The sequence below is a fragment of the Zeus faber genome (genome assembly GCF_960531495.2).
Source record: "Zeus faber genome assembly, chromosome: 22".
NCBI lineage: Eukaryota > Metazoa > Chordata > Actinopteri > Zeiformes > Zeidae > Zeus > Zeus faber.
Window position 1 is genome coordinate 23,713,176 of NC_137209.1, and position 24,802 is coordinate 23,737,977.

General features: G+C 46.1%; 1 protein-coding gene across 1 annotated transcript in view; it reads left to right on the plus strand.

The window, feature by feature from the left end:
- Positions 1 to 24,802, plus strand: part of LOC307246861 (tumor necrosis factor ligand superfamily member 10-like) — a gene marked incomplete at its 3' end in the record, with an annotated part of 85,320 nt that overhangs the window by 53,362 nt on the left and 7,156 nt on the right. The window contains exon 2 of the mRNA XM_080022891.1: positions 3,113 to 3,262. Coding sequence (XP_079879017.1) covers positions 3,113 to 3,262 — 150 coding nt within the window. The remainder of the gene's footprint in view (positions 1 to 3,112; positions 3,263 to 24,802) is intronic.

Consider the following 24,802-nt stretch of genomic DNA (forward strand, 5'->3'; position numbering starts at 1 on the left):
CAACGACGGGATCCGAGTCCGTCCGGGAGGGGCGGGGTCACGGGAGGCCAAGCCAGGGACAAAAACAAAGCCATTCAGATTGTACGTCCGTTACCGACAGGTTGGCGTTACTGACAGATGACATCTACACTGGATGTAACGTACTGACCCCAACCTGTTAGGTACTGAGTCCACAAGTCATCTATGTGGGAACAGACTCCCTGAAGGAGGCCCATGTGCAAGGCACTACCTCCTGCCTTCGTCTGAAATTTTTTTATCCAGCACGGATACTGATTCCATGTGGGAAAGGGGCCATAGACATTCACAGGACCACACACACACACACACACACACACACACACACAGGCACACACACGCACACGCACACGCACACACACATACACACAGGACCACACACAAATGTACAATTAGACACACACACTCACCATCCAAACACACACAGGACCACACACTAGTTTACAAAAAAAAAAAATCCCATTTAAACTCTGGACACACACACACACACACACACACACACACACACACACACACACACACACACACAGCGTCTGGGCCGATCCTCCAGGACCCAAAAATGATGTTTATTTGAAGTCTGGTGAAAGGAGCTTTTTTGCTTTTACTTATCATTCTGAAGTTAATCTGGAATCCTGAAAGGGCCAGAATGAATCAATCAATGTGAAAATATGAAGAGGAATAATAAACACAATTGGAAAATATATCCATAAAAAGATTGATCAATCTGGAAATGACTATGGAAATCTAAATCGGTCAGAATTTATAATTATTTTAAGTAAAATTATTATTCTATATACTTATAAAGTAGTAAAAACTCGGAAAACTGTAACTCGTGCTGAGTTTGACAAAACATGTGACAACAGCAGAGAATCAACCATGTGACACCAATAGCCAATCGTAGAGCAGGAGCGCCGGTGCTCGCTCCGCCCAGTGCGGCTGGGTTGGGGCCCCCTGGAGCCGACGCAGCGGTTCTTCCCAAAACACCAATATGTCCCTCCATCCCATAATTCTTAGACGGAAACTGTGGACCGAGCTCCCCCGACGCGTTGTTCTGTGACGTCACTTAAACGTAAATCAGCGACGCGGCGTCCGTAGTGTACTATGAGTGGTGCGGCAGGAAGTGGGGGAGTTTCCCACTTCCCAGCTGTTTTGAACGCAGCATCAGCTGCAGCCTCCGCGTACGATGCACTGACGGTGGAATTTAAACAAGAGCTGAGAAGCGAAGCAAACGAGCCGTTTCAACTCTTGCTCAGTGGGCGGAGGAAAAATTGCGAATCCCAATTTATTTCGACGAGGGCGGAATCAGTACTGCAGAGTCTTAGCGCCGACAAATACAGATATTGACAAAGTTGTACAGCGTACAATCTGCAGGAAGATCCCAGCGCTGAGCAGAGGCCGTGGCAGCTGCACGACGTGCTGTGCAAGTCGCTCTGGACGGAGCCAAGTGAGCGCGGTGCAGCCGGCACCAGCTTCCCCAGCGTGCGTCGTCACTGTGAAGGCACTGGAAGGTTGGAACCAGAGCCACACATCTGGCAGGGATTACTGGGGTTTAGTGGGCGGGAAAAAAAACAAGTCGAACGACAGTTGGTGCGTGTCAGGGAAAGCAGAAATAAATAGAGAAATATATCCAGAAATAAATGGATAAAAAAATGTCAAAATAAATATGGAAATAAATAAATATATTAAAATGAATAAAGAACTTTGTATGGATATGAATCAATCAATCAATAAATGAAGATATATGGAAATAAATAAAGAAATGTAGACAGAAATACATATTCTGTATATGTATATATGTATGTATATATATATATATGGAAATAAATAAAAAAATGTATAAATATAGATATAGGGGAGTAAATAAAGAAATATATATTTAAATAAATTAAGAACTTTATCTGGAAATAAATTAATACATGTATATGGAAATAAGTCAATCAATAAAAGAAAAAAACAGATGATCAATATTGAATAATATTGATCAATATTGAATAATATTGATCATCTGTTTTTTTCATCCAGCCCTCAGTGGTTTCATGTGGTGGCAGAACATCTTTTCTCCAGAAAACCCCGCGTGTCTCTACCCGGCCCCAGGCGGAGGCAGAATGTCGCCCCCGTGTGTGCTTCTGGGTCGATGCTCCGTGACCGCGGGGCGTGACGGCCCCCGGTGTGACGTCCAACACACGGCTGAGGAGAATCGCGCTGATTTAATGCGCTGACTATTTAAAATTCTAAATTCCCAGTTCTGAATTTGAGCTTTAAAAATGTGAATATATCCAAATATCAAAAACAATAAAGCATAGACGTTCAAGAAGGGACCACAGAGGAACGTCTGCAGCGCTGATCGCTTTGACTTTGATGTTGACAACCTGGTCACCAACACGCCACGCCCCTGTCCCGGGGGCCTCGGCCCCGTTTGGGCGCTGTGACCTCCCCCTGCCGGCCCTGGGGGAAGGGGCATCATTCCCCAACCAAAGGAAATCAAGCTCAACCAAACTGTGACATTTCAACTCTGGGAACGTGCTCCTTCCTCTCCCCTGTTTCCAAAGTGTGTGTGTGTGTGTGTGTGTGTGTGTGTGTCGCATCTTTAGTCATAACTTTATATATTTGGCAATTTTTTGTTGCTCTCTTCTTTGGATATTGAATATTGTTTTTTAAGAAGTGGCTATTTTCCTTTTTGTTGTTGTTTCTGTTTTGTCTATTTCCTTTGGATATTTGTCAACTTTTTTTTTTTTATGATAGATATATATATATCTTTATATATTTGTTTTTGATACATCTTTTATTTTGTTTTTATTGGCAATTTTTTTGTAAATCTGGTTAATTGGATGTATTTCTTGCTGAATAAACAGATTCCGATCCTAAATGGATATTTGAACCACTAATAATGTAGGATAATATTTTAGAATCATAGTACCTGTCGCTCGGGAGCTAAAGGTGTTTTTTTTTTGCTGATTCGGTGGTTTCCCGCCGCAGCAGAGCGCTCCTCCACGCAGATGATGGAACCCTTTCCCGGGCCATCTGGAAAAGTCCAGCTTCAATCCCTCAGTCCCAGAACTCCCAGAATTCACGGCGGTGGGTGGTGTGTTGTGTGCAGGTGCGTAGCCAGGGGGTGACGGAGGAGCTGAAGTGCCTGAGCCTGCTCAACGCCCTGGACAAGGACCAGGACATTCCGGAGCAGCTGGCCCAGCTGTTTGGAGAGCCCTGCATCAAGCTGGCCGAGGGCATCAAAGCCTACATCTCCAAGGTAATGGAAAGAAACGCACCCAACGGTCAAAAAAGAAGGGAGGTCAAAGGTCAAAACCCCCCGGGATCCGTCGGGAGAATGGATGGCGCTTCGGAGCTTTTCCGTTCATCATCTTCATCGTCCGGGTGTCAGCAGAGGCTGTGCTTCTCCCCCGTGACCAGCAGGGGGCGGTGTCACGGGGGACTTCACAACGCTGCTTCCTGATTGGGGGAGAGATTTATCCTCCACCCGTTCATCCATCCTCTCTCTACTCTTCTTCCTGTTGAGGGTTGTTGATGGAGGAAGGCAGGGTTATAATAATGTTATCATAATAATAATTATAATAATCATAATAATGAATATAGCTGCAGGCAGCAATACACAGGGTCCAGTGTATTCGTTCTATGTACAGTTGTAAAATTCACTTTAATTTGGATTATATAATGGATTATAACACTTATGTAACTTAAACATTAATTTGCAATTAGAATTTTTATGGAATAATTACTCAAGATCACAAACACTTTCTGCCTTTTCATTACAATGTGAGGTGTAGTTAAAGGACAATGTTTATGATGTTTATTACATTTATGTTGTATTTGAAAATATGTATTGTCATTGTTTTAACTTACCTTGCTGCATTGAGGAACATCCGGAGTTTCTGTGACGGTAGATGTTGTGTCTCATATACGTCATTTATGACGTAATCGTGTAGATGTACGACAGTGTTCTAATTAACATAATATTTTATTGAAGTTCAGTTCAATTTTTTACTTGATTACATTTTCAGTAAGTTACATTTCCATGAAATACGGAAAACATCGCGGTATTTCTGTGAGTAATTACCATCGCACGGCTTCTATCTTTCCGATGCCTCGCTGGATCTTGAACTCATCACTCATTCGCACATTTCAGTGTTTGAGGGACACGCTGGCGACATTTTAAGGATTATCTTCTGTTCCTTTTCATCATTAATCCAGCAAAGTAATGTGAAGCAGGGATTTAAAATATCAGAAGCTTCATAAATATACACCTACATGGAAGGTTTGGTAACGTCTAAACCACGCTGCACCCTGCACACGCTCCAACTGGACATTCTCAACCACAATCTGTACATTTATAGTCAATAATATGATGAGGTCATAAAGGGTCTAACTGTAAATATAATCTATAGTCAATATGATGTCATAGTGTATTACTGTAAATATCATTTATAGTCAATAACATGATGACGTCAAAGCATCTTACTGTAAATATAATCTATAGTAAATATGATGTCATAAAGTGTATTTCTGTAAACATCATTTATAGAAAATAATATGATGACGTCATAAAGCGTCTTACTGTAACTATCATCTATAGTAAATATGATGTCATAAAGTGTATTACTGTAAACATCATTGATAGTAAATAAGATCATGACGTTATAAAGCGTCTAACTGTAAATATAATTTAAAGTAAATAATATGATGACATCAGAAGCATTGCTGTAAATATCATTTTTGGTAAATAATATGATGACATCATAAAGCATCTACCTGTAAACATCATTTGTAGTAAATAATATGATGACGCGTAAAGTGTCTTACTGTAAACATCATTTATAGTAAATAATGTGATGACGTCAAAAAGCATCTAACTGTAAACATCATTTGTAGTAAATAATATGATGACGCCATAAAGTGTCTTACTGTAAATATCATTAATAGTAAATAAGATGATGACATTATAAAGTGTCTTACTGTAAATATAATTTATAGTAAATAATATGATGACATGAAGGATTACTGTAAATATCATTTAAAGTAAATAATATGATGACATCAGAAGCATTTCTGTAAATATCATTTTTAGTAAATAATATGATGATGCAATAAAGTGTCTTACTGTAAATATAATTTATAGTAAATAATATGATGACATCATAAAGTGTCTTACTGTAAATATCATTTATAGTCAATAATATGATGACATCAGAAGCATTACTGTAAATATCATCTCCATTTTTGAACCAGACGTGTGACGTTTCAGTTTAACCAAGACCAACTGAATATTTTGGTCAAAGTCGTTTGGTTTGTCACTAATATCTGCTCCTTGTGTGGATCCATTTGGAAGAAATTTAAACCACAAGATCCTTTGACATAGCGGTTTCAACGACACCTCAATCATGTTCGTAGCTGTTGCTGAAGTATTTGTTCCAGATCATCTTGGCCGGGTTGGACATATTTTGGAGAAAAATTGCTCAAAAAGTTGTTTGGTTTGTCACTAATATCTGCTCCATATGTGGATCCATTTGTACCAAACTTCAACCACGAGGTCTTTGTGAAGGAGCCGTTCAAAGCAGAAGTGACCGTGTTGGTGTGTTATGCCCAAGTTGCTTTTACAGAAAGTTTCAGAATTCGAGATTCAGAGAATTTTTCCTCTGACAATTTATATGAATATATACAGTATATATCAATAAGGAGCTGCCGTACAACTACAGTGGTTGGGCTGGACCCCTCTTAACATAACTATAACTAACAATTATAAAATAACATCATCATAATTATTTCAAAATAATAATAACAATAATAATCAGCATTGAATAGTAATAATAGTCAGTAATTTTATTTATAATAATAATATAATTTTAATAATAATAATAATAATTATTATTATTATTATTATTATGATTAGCAATATAATATCTGCTCTAATAAGAATAATCATATAACATATGATTAACATAATAACATAATACTACAGTAGTACATGTTTTACTTTCCATACTGGTGGTAACAACAAAAGCCTGAAGAAGTAATAACATATTTCCATGTAAAATAATACATGGAAAGAAACTTATACTGCATTGATCAAATACATTATAATAATAATATATTCATCAGTATATAAACTCATACATAAAACAGTATATAAATTGTATAATACAATTATATATTGTTAATATTAATTATTAACCCAATTATTAGCCAAAACCAGATGTGATTTTTCTGACGGTCCAGCATCCAGGCGTGTGTGTGTGTGTGTGTGTGTGTGTGTGTGTGTGTGTGTGTGTGTGTGTGTGTGTGTGTGTGTGTGTGTGTGTGTGTGTGTGTGTGTGTGTGTGTGTGTGTGTGTGTGTGTGTGTGTGTGTGTGTGTTGTGTGTGTGTTGTTGACCACATCTGAAAAGCCAAACTGCACATGGTATCAGCACAACTGGAAGCTTTTAAGTAACTTACACATACACACACAGAATCCTATCCAGGGCTTCAGCTGAGAAATTAGTTTTGTAATCATATTTTATTCCGTTGATAATCCACGGATTGATCGATAAATCTTCAATTTAGACCATGAAATGTAATCACGAAATGAATGTTTGATCTGAACAAAGCGATCAGTTCAAAGTGATCCGTACAAAATGAACCGTACAAAATGATCAGTTCAAAGTGATCCGTACAAAATGAACCGTACAAAATGATCAGTTCAAAGTGATCCGTTTGTGGCAGTTCTCCGAACACCCGCCATCCAAGTGACGTTTCAGAGACCTCCAGCACAGAGACACAGAAGACGGGGGGTTGTAAGCAGTTTACTGCAGAGAGGAGGCTAGCTGGAACAAGCCAGGAGCAGATGGAACATGTGTCATGACAGGGCTCCTCTCCTGAGTGAGTGTGGGGATGGAGGTTTTAACCTGCTGCTCGTTAGACCAACCAACGAGCTACAGGTTTGCAGCCACCCTGACCCAATCACCTGGATCCAGGTCAGGTGTGGCTGCTCACACCACACCATCCCCACCCTACAGCGTTAAGAGTGATCAGTCCAAAGTGATCCATACAAAGCGATCCATACAAAGTGATGAGAACTGAACAAAACAAAATGTGGTCACTGTTATGAGTGCTATCGTGGCTGATAAGTAAATACAACAGTGAATGAAAAACAAAGCAGTTCGACAATGTTTTTACAGTTAGCCAAACGTGCAGATCGGACAGTTTGTCTGTTTCATGCTCCGGCCACATGGAAACGGGTCAAGGGATCAAAGGAGTGAGTGTAACCCAAGACACTCTCTGGGCCTTGATGGTTTGGTGGTTCTGCTTAAATAATAGAGATTTTAATTCTGCTTGTTGTTTTAACGACAGACCCCTTTTGTTCCCCCTTTGATCCGCGTCGACGCCCGTCCTCCGTGGCTTCCCCTTCCTCTGGGATCCTCTCCTCACATGCGAGGGCTTTGGCGTCACGGTGGAACACGTTGTTACGTTCCAGGCAGAAGAAGAACCGGGCGCGCTCCCCGGCCAGGACGCTCCTGCCGACGCCCATGAGCCAGGCATGCGCAGGCACCTTTTTTGTTTCTTAGAGTGCGTGTGCTTTACTCGTACCGGACGAAAGGGGATCTTGCCCAGATGCGCAGGGATTGACATTTCAACCAGGGGTTATGAACAAGGGGATGTTTCACGGAGCCTCCCTAACCCTGGAAGCCGGAGTGAGGAGGGGGAGCCGTCCCAGAAGTCCTGGAAGCGAAAGGGAGTCAGTGACTGGGCGGAAGGGAGTCAGTGACTGGGTGGGGTTCCAACCCACGGCACCTGGCACCCTGTTGTTACTGCTCCCTTCATTCTTCCTCTTGAGCCTTTTTGAGGCGGCTTTTTGGGGCACTAAAATGCCTCGAGAACCCTCGTCAGTCCCGCCGAGGCCTTCAATATTCTTTGGGTCCCGTGCATGTGTGGCAAAATGGCCGCCAACCCCCCCATTTATTTTTTTTTATCAAACATTTTCAATTTTTTTCCACAAAATTCTGCCGCATATGTAACATCACTGGACTTAAGAACAACGACGTTGGCGCCTGGACCTGAACCCAACAGGAAGTCGGCCATATTGGATTGAAGGTGCCATTTGAGTCACTGTTTGGTCGTTTTCATGCTTTGTACTTTTGTAAACTCCTCCGAGGAGATTTATCGGATCCACTTCAAACTCGGGGAGCGTCTACAAGACACCTTCACGGTTAAAGGTTCCTAAAAGGTTGGGTTTTCGTCACCCGGTGTGGGTGTGGCAAAGCCTTGAATTTAATGTTTGAAAAACCCAGTGTTTACGTGATGTTCTAGTCACTTTTCGGTCCTTTTCAGGCTCCATACTTTGGGAAACTCCTCCCGGGAGGTTTCTAACTTTCAATCGTTCAAACTGGACGTCGACGAGCCGCTGATCGCCGCTTGCAGCTTTCATTGTGTTTGTGTTTGATCAGCGGCGGCACCACAGATTTTCTCGCAGGAATGGCCAGGAGGACCACAGGACATGTTGGGGGGCAGCACCCAAACGGGGAACAAACAACCTTCATTTGAACAACCTTCATTTGAACAACCTTGAACATATCATGTGGTTTTGAGCTCCAGAGAACCAGGAAGGGAGTGTGAGCGGCGCCCACTCCCCCGGTCTCCCATGATGCACTGCTCTCCTTGTGGATGTGGCCGTCAGCGGTGAAGGTTGTGGGACTGGACCGTGTCTCTCGGGGGGCGACGGTTCACCGGGATTAGCGCTTTAACGTTTGGGGTCTAAAACAAGGTTCCTGACTCCACAAAGTGCACGACGGGTTGTGTTGGTCCGTCTGAGGGTACAACTACACCAGGAGTGTTGGGGCGAGGCCGGCGTCGTGAGGCGCTGCAGTCGTGACCGCCTGTTCAAAATATATTTTTAACAAACATTTGACGATACGCTTTACGTCTGAAATAACGACAACGCTTTTATGAGGTATGTGAAAAACATGACAAAAATTATGACGATCTTTGTGATGGAGTGTGAAAACACACAGCGACGTGGAAGCTTCCAACTCTGGAGCGGAGGCCTTGAGCGAGTCACACCATCAGCGTGACTTCCTGTCTCATTGATTATTACTCCGTCTTAGTGATTTATTATTATGACTTGTTATTAACTGGGCCCCCAGCGGGTGTGGCCCTCAACGACCCCATCGAGTGTTGCCGCCGGCGGCAGGCCCCATGCCCTCTGATCTCTGCAGACACTTGAAGTGGAACAAGGTTTCATGGTGATCTCGTGTTTTTGTCGTAGTCGGTCATAAATCACTTTTAATAGAATTTAAATTTGAGCTACAAGTGTGATTGTTGAACTTGGTCGGAGGGATGTGTTGGTACCGTGCTGCATGACTTCACGTATCACATGTTTGTTCTCAATATTTAAAACGGGTGTGGTCTCTGGTACAAGGTAGGTTCACACTCAACTCTCTGAAATAAAACATTTCTATCTAACTTTGATGTCCTGCTGATTCTATGGAAGAGGCTGCGGAGCCCACCCGGGCGTGGAGCTCCGACAGACCATTAAAACGGCTTCAATCGGAAGCCGCACTTGGGCACCCCGCCCCGCTCCGGGGACCCCGCCACACCCTGCTTGGGCGCCCCGCCCCGCTCTGGGGGCCCCACCCCACCCTGCTTGGGCGCCCCGCCCCGCTCTGGGGGCCCCGCCCCACCCTGCTTGGGCGCTGCGCCCCGCTCTGGGGGCCCCGCCCCACCCTGCTTGGGCGCCCGGCCCCGCTCGGGCAAACGTTTCTCCTCCTTCCCGCTCATGGGAAACAGACGCTTGGCGTTGCCACGAGGCGTTTACCATCATGTATGTTAGCGGAGCCCGCACGCCGAGAGCAGCAGCCGCTCCCGAGCTTCTGCTCCGCGTCAACTCCGTCATGTGGACTTGATCCATGAGGGTGGGGGATAATTGTACATATGTCAAAAATATAGAAAGGCAAAGAAAGCTGCATTTATGCCGCTCCCTCACCCTCCCGCGACCCGCAGCAGTACATGTGCTTCGCATCACCGTGCTCAAACACCGGCAGGCCATGCCAAGCTCTTTGTGAATGTGGTAGAGGTTGTGTTGGATATAATTTGGTTGCTCTGGGAAGTTTGGAGCACATGTCTTTGTTAATGTCGAGATCTATTCTGAATTGAAATGAGATGTGTTGAATCAAAAACAACCAGCCCAGTCACACCAGAGGCCGCTACTTAAAACCTCCAGGGATCGATGTGTTAAATACAAGCAATTCAAACGCCCAAGTCGTCTGGAGGCAGGACCCACGTTAACGTTGCTGAGCACTGGAGGCTGAGCCACAAGCAGCGCCCCCCGCAGGACGCCACGGAAGCTGCATGGACACGGCCAAACGCGATGCCGCCGCTCCGCCGGGCAGGGCGGGGCGCTCTGGCAACCACGGTCATTTGGAAGCTGAATGGAATGTGGACTCAATGAATTGAAATGAGTTTGGGGTTGTAAGCGGTGCGGTTCAGGGGGGCGGGGCTTGAGCAGCCGTTGAGGGAACGCCGGACTAGAACCCTGTATCAGGGGCCGTTTGGTACTCATCCTACTTTTTAATTTTCGGTGTCTTTTGTCCAAATTGTCGAGTCCGAGGTCTTCCCCGGTCCTTCCTCTTGTGTTGTGACTATTAGTACTTGACATTCGCAGACGGGGAGTAGAAGGGCTGTCCAATCACAGTCAATGACGAAAAGCCAAACATCTGAGCTGAAAAAAGAAATAACAAGGACGTAGGGGCAGCGGGAAGAGGTGCGGATGTGGCCATCCAGGAACCCAAAGGCAGCGGCGAATTGCGCTATAGCGCTGCCTATGTCCCAAAGCATCAGCTCCGAAATTATCTCACTTTCCTTCACAACTACCGACAGTGGGCGTAGCGCTGACGGAGTCCACATGGCCGCCATGTCCGGAGAAGACCCGATCCAGAAGGAGCAGATCCACGGCCGGGCCCGAGGCCCCTGGCACCACGTGGCCTGAGGCTGGAACATCTCCTCAACCTGGCAACCAACACGTCTATTAGACAAATATATTCTGACAAGATATGAGAGAAGTGAATTATGGTCAATGGGGAGAGGAAAAGGGGGCGGTGGAAAATGAGTGAAGGCAAAAATAAACTAAGCCAGTATATCACCTGGAACTTGTTATCAAAGTATGTTTCTGTTCCGCCTGCAAATTCCTTAACGGTTTACAGAAATAGCCGCCGATGAACTAAAAATCACCAGCAACAATACACATGGCTCAAGTAATACACCATCTGAGGTTGGGCTCCCGCCATCTTGGCCATCTTTATGGAACAATCGTTTTGAAAACCCCCCCAGACTCCCACCAGAAGTCTTAAACATAGACGTTGAGATCCTTCGAGGTCTGTTTTGACGCCGTGCCTTCAGTGGAAGCTTCTCCTCTTTCCGTTGACGTCCATCGGAGGTTTTCCGAAGCCCCGCGCCCTTCAGCTGAACCGCCATTTCAGGCAACCGCACGTCGGCCTCCACCGCGGCAGCGGCGAGGACCTCCTTCGTTGTCGTCCAGTCTTTAGAGAACTTGAGGAAGTGGATCATTCAGGTCCGTTGACTGAAATGTTTGACGTTACGTGAAAGCGCAGGAAGACATCTGGAGTCTCCCAAAACCGCCTCCCTTCCAGCCTGTCAGCAACAAGTTGTGCAGTAAAAAAGCCAACAGGATTATGGGTATTCTGGGAGAAAAGGAGCCGCGAAGCCATCGTCGTTCGTGGGCGGCTCCGCTCTGCGGCGTGTAAAACGCAACACCGCCTCGTTTGACTGATTCTGTAATTGTTTTCTACATTTATAACAGTTTTCAGTAGAAGTCCTGAGTCCACCGTGACAGGGATTTACAGCGGCCAGCTGCGGAGGATTTAGGCGTCTTATCTTTCCGCCCCAACCCGAGTCCGCCTTTCCGTCACCATGGCGACGCACAGATGAAGGGAAGGAGAGGGGGCAGAAAGAGGATGAAGACCATGGAGAGTTAGGGGATTGGACGGTAGTGGAAGGAAAGGAAGGAGAACAAGGAATAAAAAACAATATAACGGCGGAGGAGGAGGAGGAGGAGGAGGGAGGTGTTCATCATCATTTCACCCAGATGGGTAAAGCCAGAGAACAGAGGCGAGGGAGGGAGGGGGGAAGGGGGAGGGAGGGGGGAGGGAGGGAGGGAGGAAGAAAGACAGAGATAAAAGAACAAAAATAAAACAGATGGGAAGATCGAATATAGAAAGAGAGGACACTCAATCACCCAATTTGTGCGTCCAAGTATGGATCCCAAACTCAATTAAAGAAGACAGCAGCAGCATAAAAAAATCAAATAAAATAACTGAAGTAAAGCAGAAGAAAGGAGGGAGGAGTTCAAAGGACAGAGGGAGAGGAACATTTTTACCAAAAAGGACAGAGCGGGACAAGAGGGAATTCCGATAAAGGTACAAATCAAATTGGTTGAATCAAACAAGAAGCACCAACGTCAAACAGCTGCTGAAGGTGGAGCTGACTTGGACTTGACGTAACGTTGTAGTGACACTCCGGGCCAGGAGGAGGCGCCGGCAGCTCCACCACACTGGGACACAACGGTGGAGTAAAGGAGGAGTAGAGGGAACCTGTGGGGAAAGCAGACAAAGATCACACCAAGTAAGGGTCATCCCTGAGACCTCCAAGGGGCCTCCAAGGGGCCTCCAATGGACTTTCAAGGGGCCTCAAAGGGACTTTCAAGGGGCCTCCAAGGGACTTTAAAAATGGCTTCCAAGGGACTTGAAGGGGAAGACAATTGAGAACTGACTTAACTTTGTTTGTATCTGAGATGCTAAATGTTAAATAAAGAGCGGATCTATCGATTACTCATCCTCTCTTATAGAGGCTGTATAATAAAATATAATAGAATATAATATAATATAATGTAGTTTAATATGATATAATGAAATATAATATAATATGATATAATATAATATAATATGATATAATGTAATATCTGTATCTCATACACTGTAGTGTGCGCTTGAGAGCGTCGGTAGCTGGAGGTTGAATGTGTGAAGTGGAACCGTACTGGAACGACATGGGGAACCACTGCATTAGAACACACACTCGTGGATTCGGTCGACAAGATTTGAACCCCATGCAGTCTGTGTGCAGTGTTCTGAAGGGGCTTCTTCTGACTGGTCGCAGCAATGGCGTCCAATCCGATCAAATCAACCCAAAAAGGCTGCGATGAAGCTTCCGGCTCGCGGACGTCCTCAGAGGGATGGTACGAACCCCCTTCCCTCCGCCTCTCCTCTCCCTCTCATGTCTTCTATTTGTTCACTGCTCCACAGGATCCTGCCAACTCGGTGAATAACTCCTCTATAAATCTGTTTGCACCGTCAAATTTAAGTGATGCACAGTGCCTGGAGGTGGGCTCCGGCGCCGTGGGAGCCCGCTCTTAAGTCACTGTTGCCTCGCAAACGGCCCCCCCCTGCCGCCGCCCCGCAGCCACTCATCATTTTTATCTTGCTTTGCACCTGGATCAGACCGTCCGCTGACCGGATGTTTTTTTCAGGTGCTACAGGCGGTTCTCTTTCTGGTTCTGGTTCGGCTTGTCCTCTGTCTGGGCTTCATGTCTCCATGCCCGGTTTCGCTCGTACCGGCGGAAAAACGCCCCCATCAATCCAGCGAGAGAGTCCATGCGGAGGTTTGAGGACGGACATCTCAGGGATCTGGGGAAGCCGGTGCCGCCTGTCAGGGAGCTCCCTAGATTTCAGAGATGCTGTTGATCTCTTTTTATCTGTGATTATTAGTGGTTGGTGGTCTTTTCTGTATGAATTGGTTCTATTGTCATCGTTTTTGGGGTGTACAATATGATAGATCGATCCATCCAATAATTAGCTGGAAGGTTGGCGATAATAAAATCAATCTGAAGATGAACAACAAACCCGAAAAATAGACCGAAAATTAACAATGTACAATAACAATTTGGCAAATGCAATAGACCTAATGATAAAAAGTAAATATTATAGACCCAAACATTACAAACAGCAATCAAATAACCAAAAGAAACAAACAAGAACCAAGAATAATAAATTGGCAGTACACAATAAACCAGCAAAACAAGCAGCAACAGTTGCAGTGATTGTGGATCTTTCTGTAGGGTTCATCGTAGGGTTTTATGAAGGCCCGCTCCAGCTTGGCTTCTGGCCCCATTCCAGACTGGTTCCCGTCCAGCTCTGGCCCAGTGTGCAGACCCAGTCCTGGTCCTGAGGTCCACCTGCGAGTGCTATCAAGAGGCTGACTGTGTAGGTTCTCTTGTGATCCGTCAGGAAGATCCAGGATTATCTCAGGATAATGGAAAACCACTGAAACTCTGGACCCTGCGTGGACCCTGCGTGGACCCTGCATGGACCCTGCCTGGACCCTGCCTGGACCCTGCCTGGACCCTGCGTGGACCCTGCCTGGACCCTGCGTGGACCCTGCGTGGACCCTGCATGGACCCTGCCTGGACCCTGCCTGGACCCTGCCTTGACCCTGCGTGGACCCTGCCTTGACCCTGCGTGGACCCTGCCTGGACCCTGCCTGGACCCTGCCTGGACCCTGCCTGGACCCTGCGTGGACCCTGCCTGGACCCTGCCTGGACCCTGCGTGGACCCTGCGTGGACCCTGCCTGGACCCTGCCTGGACCCTGCCTGGACCCTGCGTGGACCCTGCCTGGACCCTGCCTGGACCCTGCCTGGACCCTGCGTGGACCCTGCCTGGACCCTGCCTGGACCCTGCCTGGACCCTGCGTGGACCCTGCCTGGACCCTGCCTGGACCCTGCCTGGACCCTGCGTGGACCCTGCGTGGAGTGTCTGCACACTCACCGCATCCAGGCTCTGTCCCTGACATTTGGGAATCATGAGCTGATATCAACACGTCAAGAAAATGTAAAATCACACGATGAATTTGATCCTGATCTTCCCTCCTTTTTCCTCTCACTCCTTTCATTATCTCACTTCATCCCTCCTTCTTTCTCTCCTCACCATGTCGCTTGGCGTTTCCTTTTCCTAAATGTGTCGGTTCTTTGCAGTATTTGCTGCATTCAGCAGGTAGTTTTTAGTTTTTAGCAGGTAGTTTAGTTTCCAAAACCAATGGCATTGATCAAATATCATTGATATGATATGTAGCTGTTACTGTAACTGGTACATAACTCATATAATACACTATGTAACTGATATAATACACTATGTAACTGATACAATCCAGTATGTATCTGATACAATCCAGTATGTATCTGATACAATACACTATGTATCTGATACAATACAGTATGTATCTGATACAATACACTATGTAACTGATACAATACAGTATGTATCTGATACAATACACTATGTAACTGATGTAATACAGTATGTAACTGATACAATACAGTATGTAACTGATGTAATACAGTATGTATCTGTTACAATGCACTATGTATCTGATACAATACAGTATGTATCTGATACAATACAGTATGTATCTGATACAATACAGTATGTATCTGATCTAATACACTATGTAACTGTTACAATACAGTATGTAACTGATATAATACAGTATGTAACTGATGTAATACAGTATGTAACTGATACAATACACTATGTAACTGGTACAATACAGTATGTATCTGATATAATACACTATGTAACTGATATAATACACTATGTAACTGATACAATACAGTATGTAACTGATATAATACAGTACGTAACTGATACAATACAGTATGTAACTGATGTAATACAGTATGTATCTGTTACAATACAGTATGTATCTGATACAATACAGTATGTATCTGATATAATACACTATGTAACTGATATAATACACTATGTAACTGATACAATACACTATGTAACTGATATAATACACTATGTAACTGATATAATACAGTACGTAACTGATACAATACACTATGTAACTGATACAATACAGTATGTAACTGATATAATACAGTACGTAACTGATACAATACAGTATGTAACTGATGTAATACAGTATGTATCTGTTACAATACAGTATGTATCTGATACAATACAGTATGTATCTGATACAATTCAGTATGAAACTGATATTATACAGTATGTATCTGTTACAATACAGTATGTAACTGATATAATACAGTATGTAACTGATATAATACAGTATGTAACTGATATAATACAGTATGTATCTGATACAATACAGTATGTAACTGATACAATACAGTATAATACAGTATGTATCTGATGTAATACAGTATGTATCTGTTACAATACAGTATGTATCTGATACAATACAGTATGTAACTGATATAATACACTATGTAACTGATATAATACAGCATGTATCTGATACAATACAGTATGTAACTGATACAATACAGGATAATACAGTATGTATCTGATGTAATACAGTATGTAATTGATATAATACAGTATGTATCTGGTTACAATACAGTATAATACAGTATGTATCTGATGTAATACAGTATGTCACCGTTAACCGATACAGTGTGTAGCCGTTAATTGACACGTATCATTACTTTGAGCGTTTCCTGAAGAGTACCATGTGTTTATTGAACTATTCATGTGGAAAATGTCTGTCTTGAGTTTTCCTGCTGAGATGAGACACAACGCTGACAGCCTTTACTTGTTATTATTATTTTTACTATCCACTACTACTCAACTGGCCGCTTCCATTTTCTTCTCTGGAATATCTGGCTCTTTCTGAGAAACTCAAAATATTGAGCGGGTACTTTCTCTATACTTTTCCTTTTTGTAATAAAAAGAGATGATAATGGGGCATGAGCAGATCCTCATGGGCCCCTGGAGCAGCCTTGGGAAGTGGCTGCTTTCACAGGGGCCTTCCATAAGCTCCGTACCTCCGGACCCTCAGCCCCAAACATCCCATCCTGGGGCCAGACGCGCTCGTAAGTCTCTGTGACGGCCGCTGGGATGGCCTCCTGCTTTATTTCATCTCCTCCCTGATAGCTCATTTTTATTCTTTTTTCCCCTTCATCTTTTCAAAAGAGATGAAGGGAAACGCTTCTTCTCTCCGTCGCTGGCGAGCGGGTGGAGCGGGTGGAGCGCCTGCGCTCTCCAGCCGCGCAGGCCCTCAAATCATCCTCAATGGGGCGAAGAACATCTCCAGCAGCAGCAACCAGAGGCCTGGAAGCAAGACCCTCCTCAATACCTGGCGCTCAGAGTACTGCAAAGCCTGACTGTACAATACTGCAAACCTTGACCGTACAATACTGCAAACCTTGACCTTAGAATACTGCAAACCTTGACCTTGGAATCCTGCAATTATTGACTATAGAATACTGCAAACATTAAACATACAATATTGCAAACCTTGACTGTAGAATACTGCAAACCTTGACTGTGCAATACTGCAAACCTTGACCATAGAATACTGCAAACCTTGACCATACAATACTGCAAACCTTGACCTTGGAATACTGCAAACCTTGACCTTGGAAGACTGCAAACCTTGACCATAGAATACTGCTAACCTTGACCTTGGAATACTGCAAACCTTGACCATAGAATACTGCAAACCTTGACCTTGGAATCCTGCAATTATTGACAATAGAATACTGCAAACATTAAACATACAATATTGCAAACCTTGACTGTAGAATACTGCAAACCTTGACTGTGCAATACTGCAAACCTTGACCATAGAATACTGCAAACCTTGACCTTGGAATACTGCAAACCTTGACCATTCAAGGTCCGTTCAAATGTTGTCATATTTTGGGGCTTTACTGCAGCTGGAGCTGCTGACAACACCTGACATCAAGGATGAGATCAGGTGCGCGGCTCTCATCACGCCGCGTCGTCGCTGTTGGCGTGCCATCGCTGTTGCCGTGCCGTCGCTGTTGGCGTGCCGTTGCTGTTGCCGTGCCGTCGCTGTTGGCGTGCCGTTGCTGTTGCCGTGTCGTCGCTGTTGCCATGATGTCGCTGTTGCCGTGCTGTCGCTGTTGCCGTGCCGTTGCTGAGATCAGGGATCAGGCGCACGGCTGTTGCTGTGTCGTCGCTGATCAGGCGCACGGCTGTTGCCGTGTCGTCGCTGTTGCCGTGCCGTCGCTGTTGCCGTGCCGTCGCTGTTGCCGTGCTGTTGCTGTTGCCGTGGCGTCGCTGTTGCCGTGCCGTCGCTGTTGCCGTGGCATCGCTGAGATCAGGGATCAGGCGCACGGCTGTTGCTGTGTCGTCGCTGATCAGGCGCACGGCTGTTGCCGTGTCGTCGCTGTTGCCGTGCCGTCGCTGTTGCCGTGCCGTCGCTGTTGCCGTGGCGTCGCTGAGATCAGGGATCAGGCGCACGGCTGTTGCTGTGTCGTCGCTGTTGCCGTGCCGTCGCTGTTGCCGTGCCGTCGCTGTTCCAGTGTCGTCGCCATTTCGTCACTGTGGAAAGGAAGACAGGTACATGTCCCTGGTTTAGCAGGAGCCGTCCTGAAAACACCCAAAATACAGGTATTTACACAGAGATGGAGGAAGGTGAGGCGCTCGGACGTGGTGCTTTCTTTCTTTCTTTCTTTCTTTCTTTCTTTCTTTCTTTCTTTCTTTCTTTGCCATTGTTTACCTCCCTCCGCATCTCTCTTCATCCCACCCTCCGCTCCTCCACCCTCCGCTCCTCCATCTTCGGGGTGAGGGCAGAGCGGTACGGCAGCAGGAAAATGGGCGGAGGAAGGGGGAGACGGGCGAGAAGAGGTGGGGTCATAAAAGCAGAGTTAAATATAAAGAGCTCCTTCTGGAAGCACACAAGACGTTTTCATTCCACAAGGAATCAAGTGGAAACACTTCAGGTGGAGCTGGTGTAAACAGAACAAGGTGCGAGGGGAACGGCGGAGCGGGGGATTGAAACCAAATGTGAGTCTGGATGGAGCGAGAGGGCGGAGGGGTTGGAGGAGGGGATGGAGGAGGGGAGGGGAGCGGTAGGCACCCAGGTGACGGGAACACGTTGGGCGATGGCCATTTGATCCAGAACACCACCCGTGGGGACCCTCCTGACGGTGTCGCTGTGCTCCACCTGGGACCAGGACGCGCTGGAGCCGGTGCTACAACTGCACCTTCCGATGGCTCCAAAGTTTCCAAGTCAAGGTGGAGCTGAAACGTCCCCCAACGCGTGTGTTTGCGGCTTTTTGAGACAAAGACGTTGAACGGCACCGGACGCGGTTCGATTCCCAGGTTTGAAGCTGACGGGACGTTTGTCTCCCAGTGACTCTCTCTTTCACCCTGTTCACGTCACAACACTCGGTCAGGCCCCGACTGGAACGGTTGCCCGGTTGCCCCGGGATACCAGATTCAGGCCGCCTGTCGGCCATCTTTTGCGGGAGCACCTCAGTGTGTCACTTCCTCCTGCAAAAGTGGTGGAACAGTAAGAACACAGAAACATGAATGAACACACACACACACACACACACACACACACACATACACACACACACACACACATACATAAACACACACACACACACACACACACACGTACATACACACACACGTACATACACATACACAGGTACACACACACACACACACACACACACGTACACACACACGTACACACACACACACACACACACACACGTACACACACACACACACACACAGCTGCTGGTGGAGGTGTGGATACACATTCCCAAAATCCAAGCATAAACTGCTCCTAATTGAATAAAGACTGGATTGATGAAGTGATTTGAGGTTTAACCCTAAACAGACGTTGGTGGAATTAAAGTGCTTTCTGCTTTCTGCTTGTTTTTCCTTCTTTTCTCCTCGTTTTCTTCCTTTCTTCTTCTCTTCTTCCTTTCTTCTTGCATGGTTGTCATTTTTGTGCAGTTTCTTTTCCCTTCGTCTCACCTCAGCGTTTCTGGAATTCACAGGAAGTTACATCGATTATTTTCTTTGCGTTTCCTTTGTGTTTTCACCGTCTGCAAACAGAACCTTTCAAGCCGTGCGGTCGACCTCCTGGAAGGCAGCATCGCACGCTGAGAGATTCCACATGGAGACGCTTCTTCAGCTTTAATTTTATTTTCATTTAATTCTGGAATCTGTTGGGCTGCTTTTGAAAAACAGTACAGTCGGAGTACAGAACCATAATAATGATAATAATATAATGCTATTTATTATATTAATAATGATATTAATTATAATATAATGAAAATAATATTGATAATGATGATAATCATAATAATAATAATAATAATGATAATGATAATGATAATGGGGATAATAATAATAATCATAATAATCAAAATAATGATGATGATAATGATAATAATAATAATAATAATAATTATGATAATAATAATAATAATAATAATAATAATAATAATAATAATGACAACATTAATAATGTTAATAATAATAATGATAATAATAGAAATAGCTGCAGGCAGCAATACACGGGTCCAGGTTAGTCGTGTTAAATATGGATTACACTTCCCCGAGTTCTTGTAAAACACACCATCGCTTTCTATCGACACCAATCACAAATTTCTGAGTTGCAAATGCTCGTGCCCTAAAGAAGCAGTGACCGGCAGCTTCAATAGCTTTTGTTTCAGCAGGGTCACCCTTCACGGTCGCTTTATGCATGCCAGCATTATCATTTCAATCACAGATATTACATTTTTAGCATAGTTTTTTTTGTTGATACAGTGTTAAAGTGTTGAAAATGTCATACTCATTGACTATAATAATCTCAGTTGAATTTAAATGTAAATAATAATAACCTTTATTTTAATAGCACACCTTTCATACACAACTGCTTTACATAAAGAGAAGGCAACCAATATATTAACAATAATAATAATAATAATAATAATAATAATAATAATAATAATAATATTGTTTAAAAAAATGTAATCAGCGTTTATAATAGACCCTGTGTATTGTTGCCTTCAGCTATATTCATTATTATTATTATTATTATTATTATTATTATTATTATATAATAACTGTTTTTAGATGCTGGAAGGTGTATTTACCCAGCCCACAGGAGCTAGGCTAGCTGATCCCACTTGCAGCCATGCACTGAGCTAACACAATTTGTGTGCAGCAGTGGTATTCTTCTCCGACCCATTTCGTAGCTGATGCCGATAAATCACTCAAAGCAACGTTAACCATCATGTTTCTCAGTAATAAAGGGTTTAATAAGTTACTACACGTGCACATACACACAGACACACACACACACACGCACACACTCACACACACTCACACACACGCATGTCGGACCTGGACCCTACCTACAAGTATTTATACAAGCTTGTCAAAAATACACAGTGCACACACCATAAACAACACCCCCCCACCCCACACACACACATACACACACACACACACACACACACACACACACACACGGTGTGATGTGTGATTTATTCTCTGGGCGCTGAATAAATCACATGTTTGCCAAGAAACGACATGTATTATGGTAGTGGAATGCTTTCATCTGTGATATTAAACAATATCATAAAGTATTTTGTCCAGTCGTGTGCATGTGTGTGTGTGTGTGCGTGTGTATGTGTGTGTGTGTGTGTGTTTGTGTGTTTGTGTGAGTGTGTGCGTGTGTGCGTGTGCATGTGTGGACGGAGGCGTTGGCAGTCATGGCTTCTCTCTGGTGAAGAACAGAACAAACAAGCAGCACGGAAAAAATAAAAGGACAAACCGCTGTTAAGTTCACACGTTTTCAGTCTCGTAAAAAAAACAAACGTCCCTCCTTCCTGCCCTGGACCAGGCTCTGTTTACAACGACAGAATATCACCTGGAGAGCACGAGGGCGGAGCACTGCGAGGATGGAGGGATGACTGAATCAATGTCTGTCAGGACAGGCAGACAGACAGGCGGGGAGACGGGTAGATGATGGAGAGGGAGGTGGATGGAGGGATGGGTGATGGATCGACCTCCATCGGTCCGTTCTCATGCTGTTGTTTTGATTGTGGAGAAAGGAGCCACTTTGCTGTGGCCACGCCCCCCCAGCCCGGCCACGCCCATCTTTGTCTCGCTCCATCCATTCCGTTTGTTCCACACAATGGAAACCGCATCGGAGGGAGAGAGAGAGACAAAGATACAGAGAGAGACAGAGCGGGAGGGACGGAGAGAGAGACAGAGAGAAAGCGAGGGAGATGGAGAGAGAGACAGAGAGAAAGCGAGGGAGATGGAGAGAGAGACAGAGAGAAAGCGAGGGAGACGGAGAGAGAGACAGAGAGAAAGCGAGGGAGATGGAGAGAGAGACAGAGAGGTGGACATAGAGACGGAGATCGAGAGAGAGAGACAGCGAGACGGAGAAGGGGAGAGGGAGTCTGTCTCTTTCACAACACGTCCTGAAACCACTTGTTCAGCTTTTCCCTCATTACAACTAGCCCCGCCCTCCACCTGAGTAACTCCACCCACGGCTGGAGCGTTGCTGGGTAGTGCTGTGTTGGCTGCAGAGACCAGCACAAATCTTTTGAAAGAGGGAGGAGTCAATAGCGGCGGTCGGTGAAGGAAGTGTGCGGTAGATAGACTGACGTCCGCTGTGCGTTCCTCCAAACAACACCAATAAAAACAGTGTTTTTATTGTGGCTGTATTTATTCATTGATTTATTTTGATTTGATTTTATTGTATTCTATTTACGTGAAACAACAAATCCCTGTGTGCCCTGTTGCAGTACCGTGTTGCGGTGCCGTGTTCCGGTGCCCTGTTGCGGTGCCGTGTTGCGGTGCCCTCGTGCGGAGCTGGGGTGCGGTGCCGTGTTGCGGTGCCCTGTTGCAGTAACGGTTGCAGTGCCGTGTTGCGGTGCCGTGTTGCGGTGCCGTGTTGCGGTGCCGTGTTGCGGTGCCGTGTTGCGGTACCCTGTTGCAGTAACGGTTGCAGTGCCGTGTTGCGGTGCCGTGTTGCGGTGCCCTGTTGCGATGCCCTGTTGCAGTAACAGTTGCTGTGCCGTGTTGTGGTGCCATGTTGCGGTGCCGTGTTAGTTTCCTACAATCTTGGGGGTGGGGTGCCCTGTTGTGGTAACGGTTGCGGTGCCGTGTTGTGGTGCTGTGTTGCGGTGCGGTGTTGTGGTGCCCTGTTGCGGTGCTGGGGTGCGGTGCCGTGTTGTGGTGCCCTGTTGCGGTGCCGTGTTGCAGTAACAGTTGCGGTGCCGTGTTGCGGTGCCCTGTTGCAGTAACGGTTGCAGTGCCGTGTTGCGGTGCCGTATTGCGGTGCCCTGTTGCGGTGCCGTGTAATGGTGCCCTGGTGCGGAGCTGGGGTGCGGTGCTGTGTTGCGGTGCCGTGTTGCGGTGCCGTGTTGCGGTTCTCTGTTGCAGTGCTGGGGTGCGGTGCCCTGTTGTGGTGCCCTGTTGTGGTGCCGTGTTGCAGTAACATTTGCGGTGCCGTGTTGCGGTGCCCTGTTGCAGTAACGGTTTCAGTGCCGTGTTGCAGTGCCGTGTTGCGGTGCCCTGTTGCGGTGCCGTGTTGCGGTGCCCTGGTGCGGAGCTGGGGTGCGGTGCTGTGTTGCGATGCCGTGTTGCGGTGCCCTGTTGTGGGGCCGGGGTGCGGTGCCGTGTTGCTGTTCCCTGTTGCGGTGCTGGGGTGCGGTGCCCTGTTGTGGTAACGGTTGCGGTGCCGTGTTGCGGTGCTGTGTTGCGGTGCCGTGTTGTGGTGCCCCGTTGCGGTGCTGGGGTGCGGTGCCGTGTTTTGGTGCCCTGTTGCGGTGGCGTGTTGCGGTGCCCTGTTGCAGTAACGGTTGCAGTGCCGTGTTGCGGTGCCGTGTTGCAGTGCCGTGTTGCGGTGCCGTGTTGCAGTGCCGTGTTGCGGTACCCTGTTGCGGTGCCGTGTTGCGGTGCCCTGTTGCGGTGCCGTGTTGCGGTGCCCTGTTGCGGTGCCCTGTTGCAGTAACGGTTGCAGTGCCGCGTTGCGGTGCCGTGTTGCGTTGCCCTGTTGCGATGCCCTGTTGCAGTAACGGTTGCTGTGCCGTGTTGCGGTGCCATGTTGCGGTGCCGTGTTAGTTTCCTACAATCTTGGGGCGCGGCAACCAAAGTGGGAAGCAACTTTTAAATGACGCCTTAAATATATGATGAAGATCCAGAAACCTCCTTCATTATTTCACCTCAGATTTGTTCCGTAACACATTTAATGGACTGTTCCGGTGAAATCAGGGAGAGTCGTCAGGTAAATACAACGGAACCAGGAAGTAAAAATCAAACCCCATTGGCTCCCAGAACTCAGGACGGGTGAAGCAGGGCGTCCTGGAGCAGGTTTTAGAGGCATGTTACAATGGTTGGAGTGCAGCATCCCAGTGGTATTTTCCCCAACAAACATGTTTTGGGACCTCCCTTGGTCCTGTCTCCCTGCCTCCCTCCCCCCTGGTTCCCCCTGTCTCCCTCCCTCCCTGTCTCCCTCTCCCTGTCTCCCCCTCTTTCATTTCGTAGACTATTCTGCCGACGAGGTTCTGTCGTGTTTTTAGCTGTGTCCACCTCTCTCGCCCTCCTCCCCTCTCTCTCCCTCGTTGTGTTGACAGCTGTCATGTAGATGTGAGTCCTTCCAGAAGCTGTTTCACGTTTTTAAAATGATTTTTCGGTTGGGAGCAGCAAAGCCTTCACAGGAATGCACTGAGCAACGATTACAAGCAAACTATTCCAAATGAAGCCCATCCATCACTGGGATCGCTACTAAATGTCATTTCCTGTTGACACTGTGAAACACCTGCGTGTACTGCTCTGAAGCTTATTATTGGATGTATTGGGCGTAGGAATAAGAATGACTGCTGCATAGAAGGGCAGACGGCTGCTTTGGGCGAGATGCGAGCGCAGTCAACCCACGCAGCGTTTTGGGAGGAGGGCAACCCAAGCGTGGGTTGC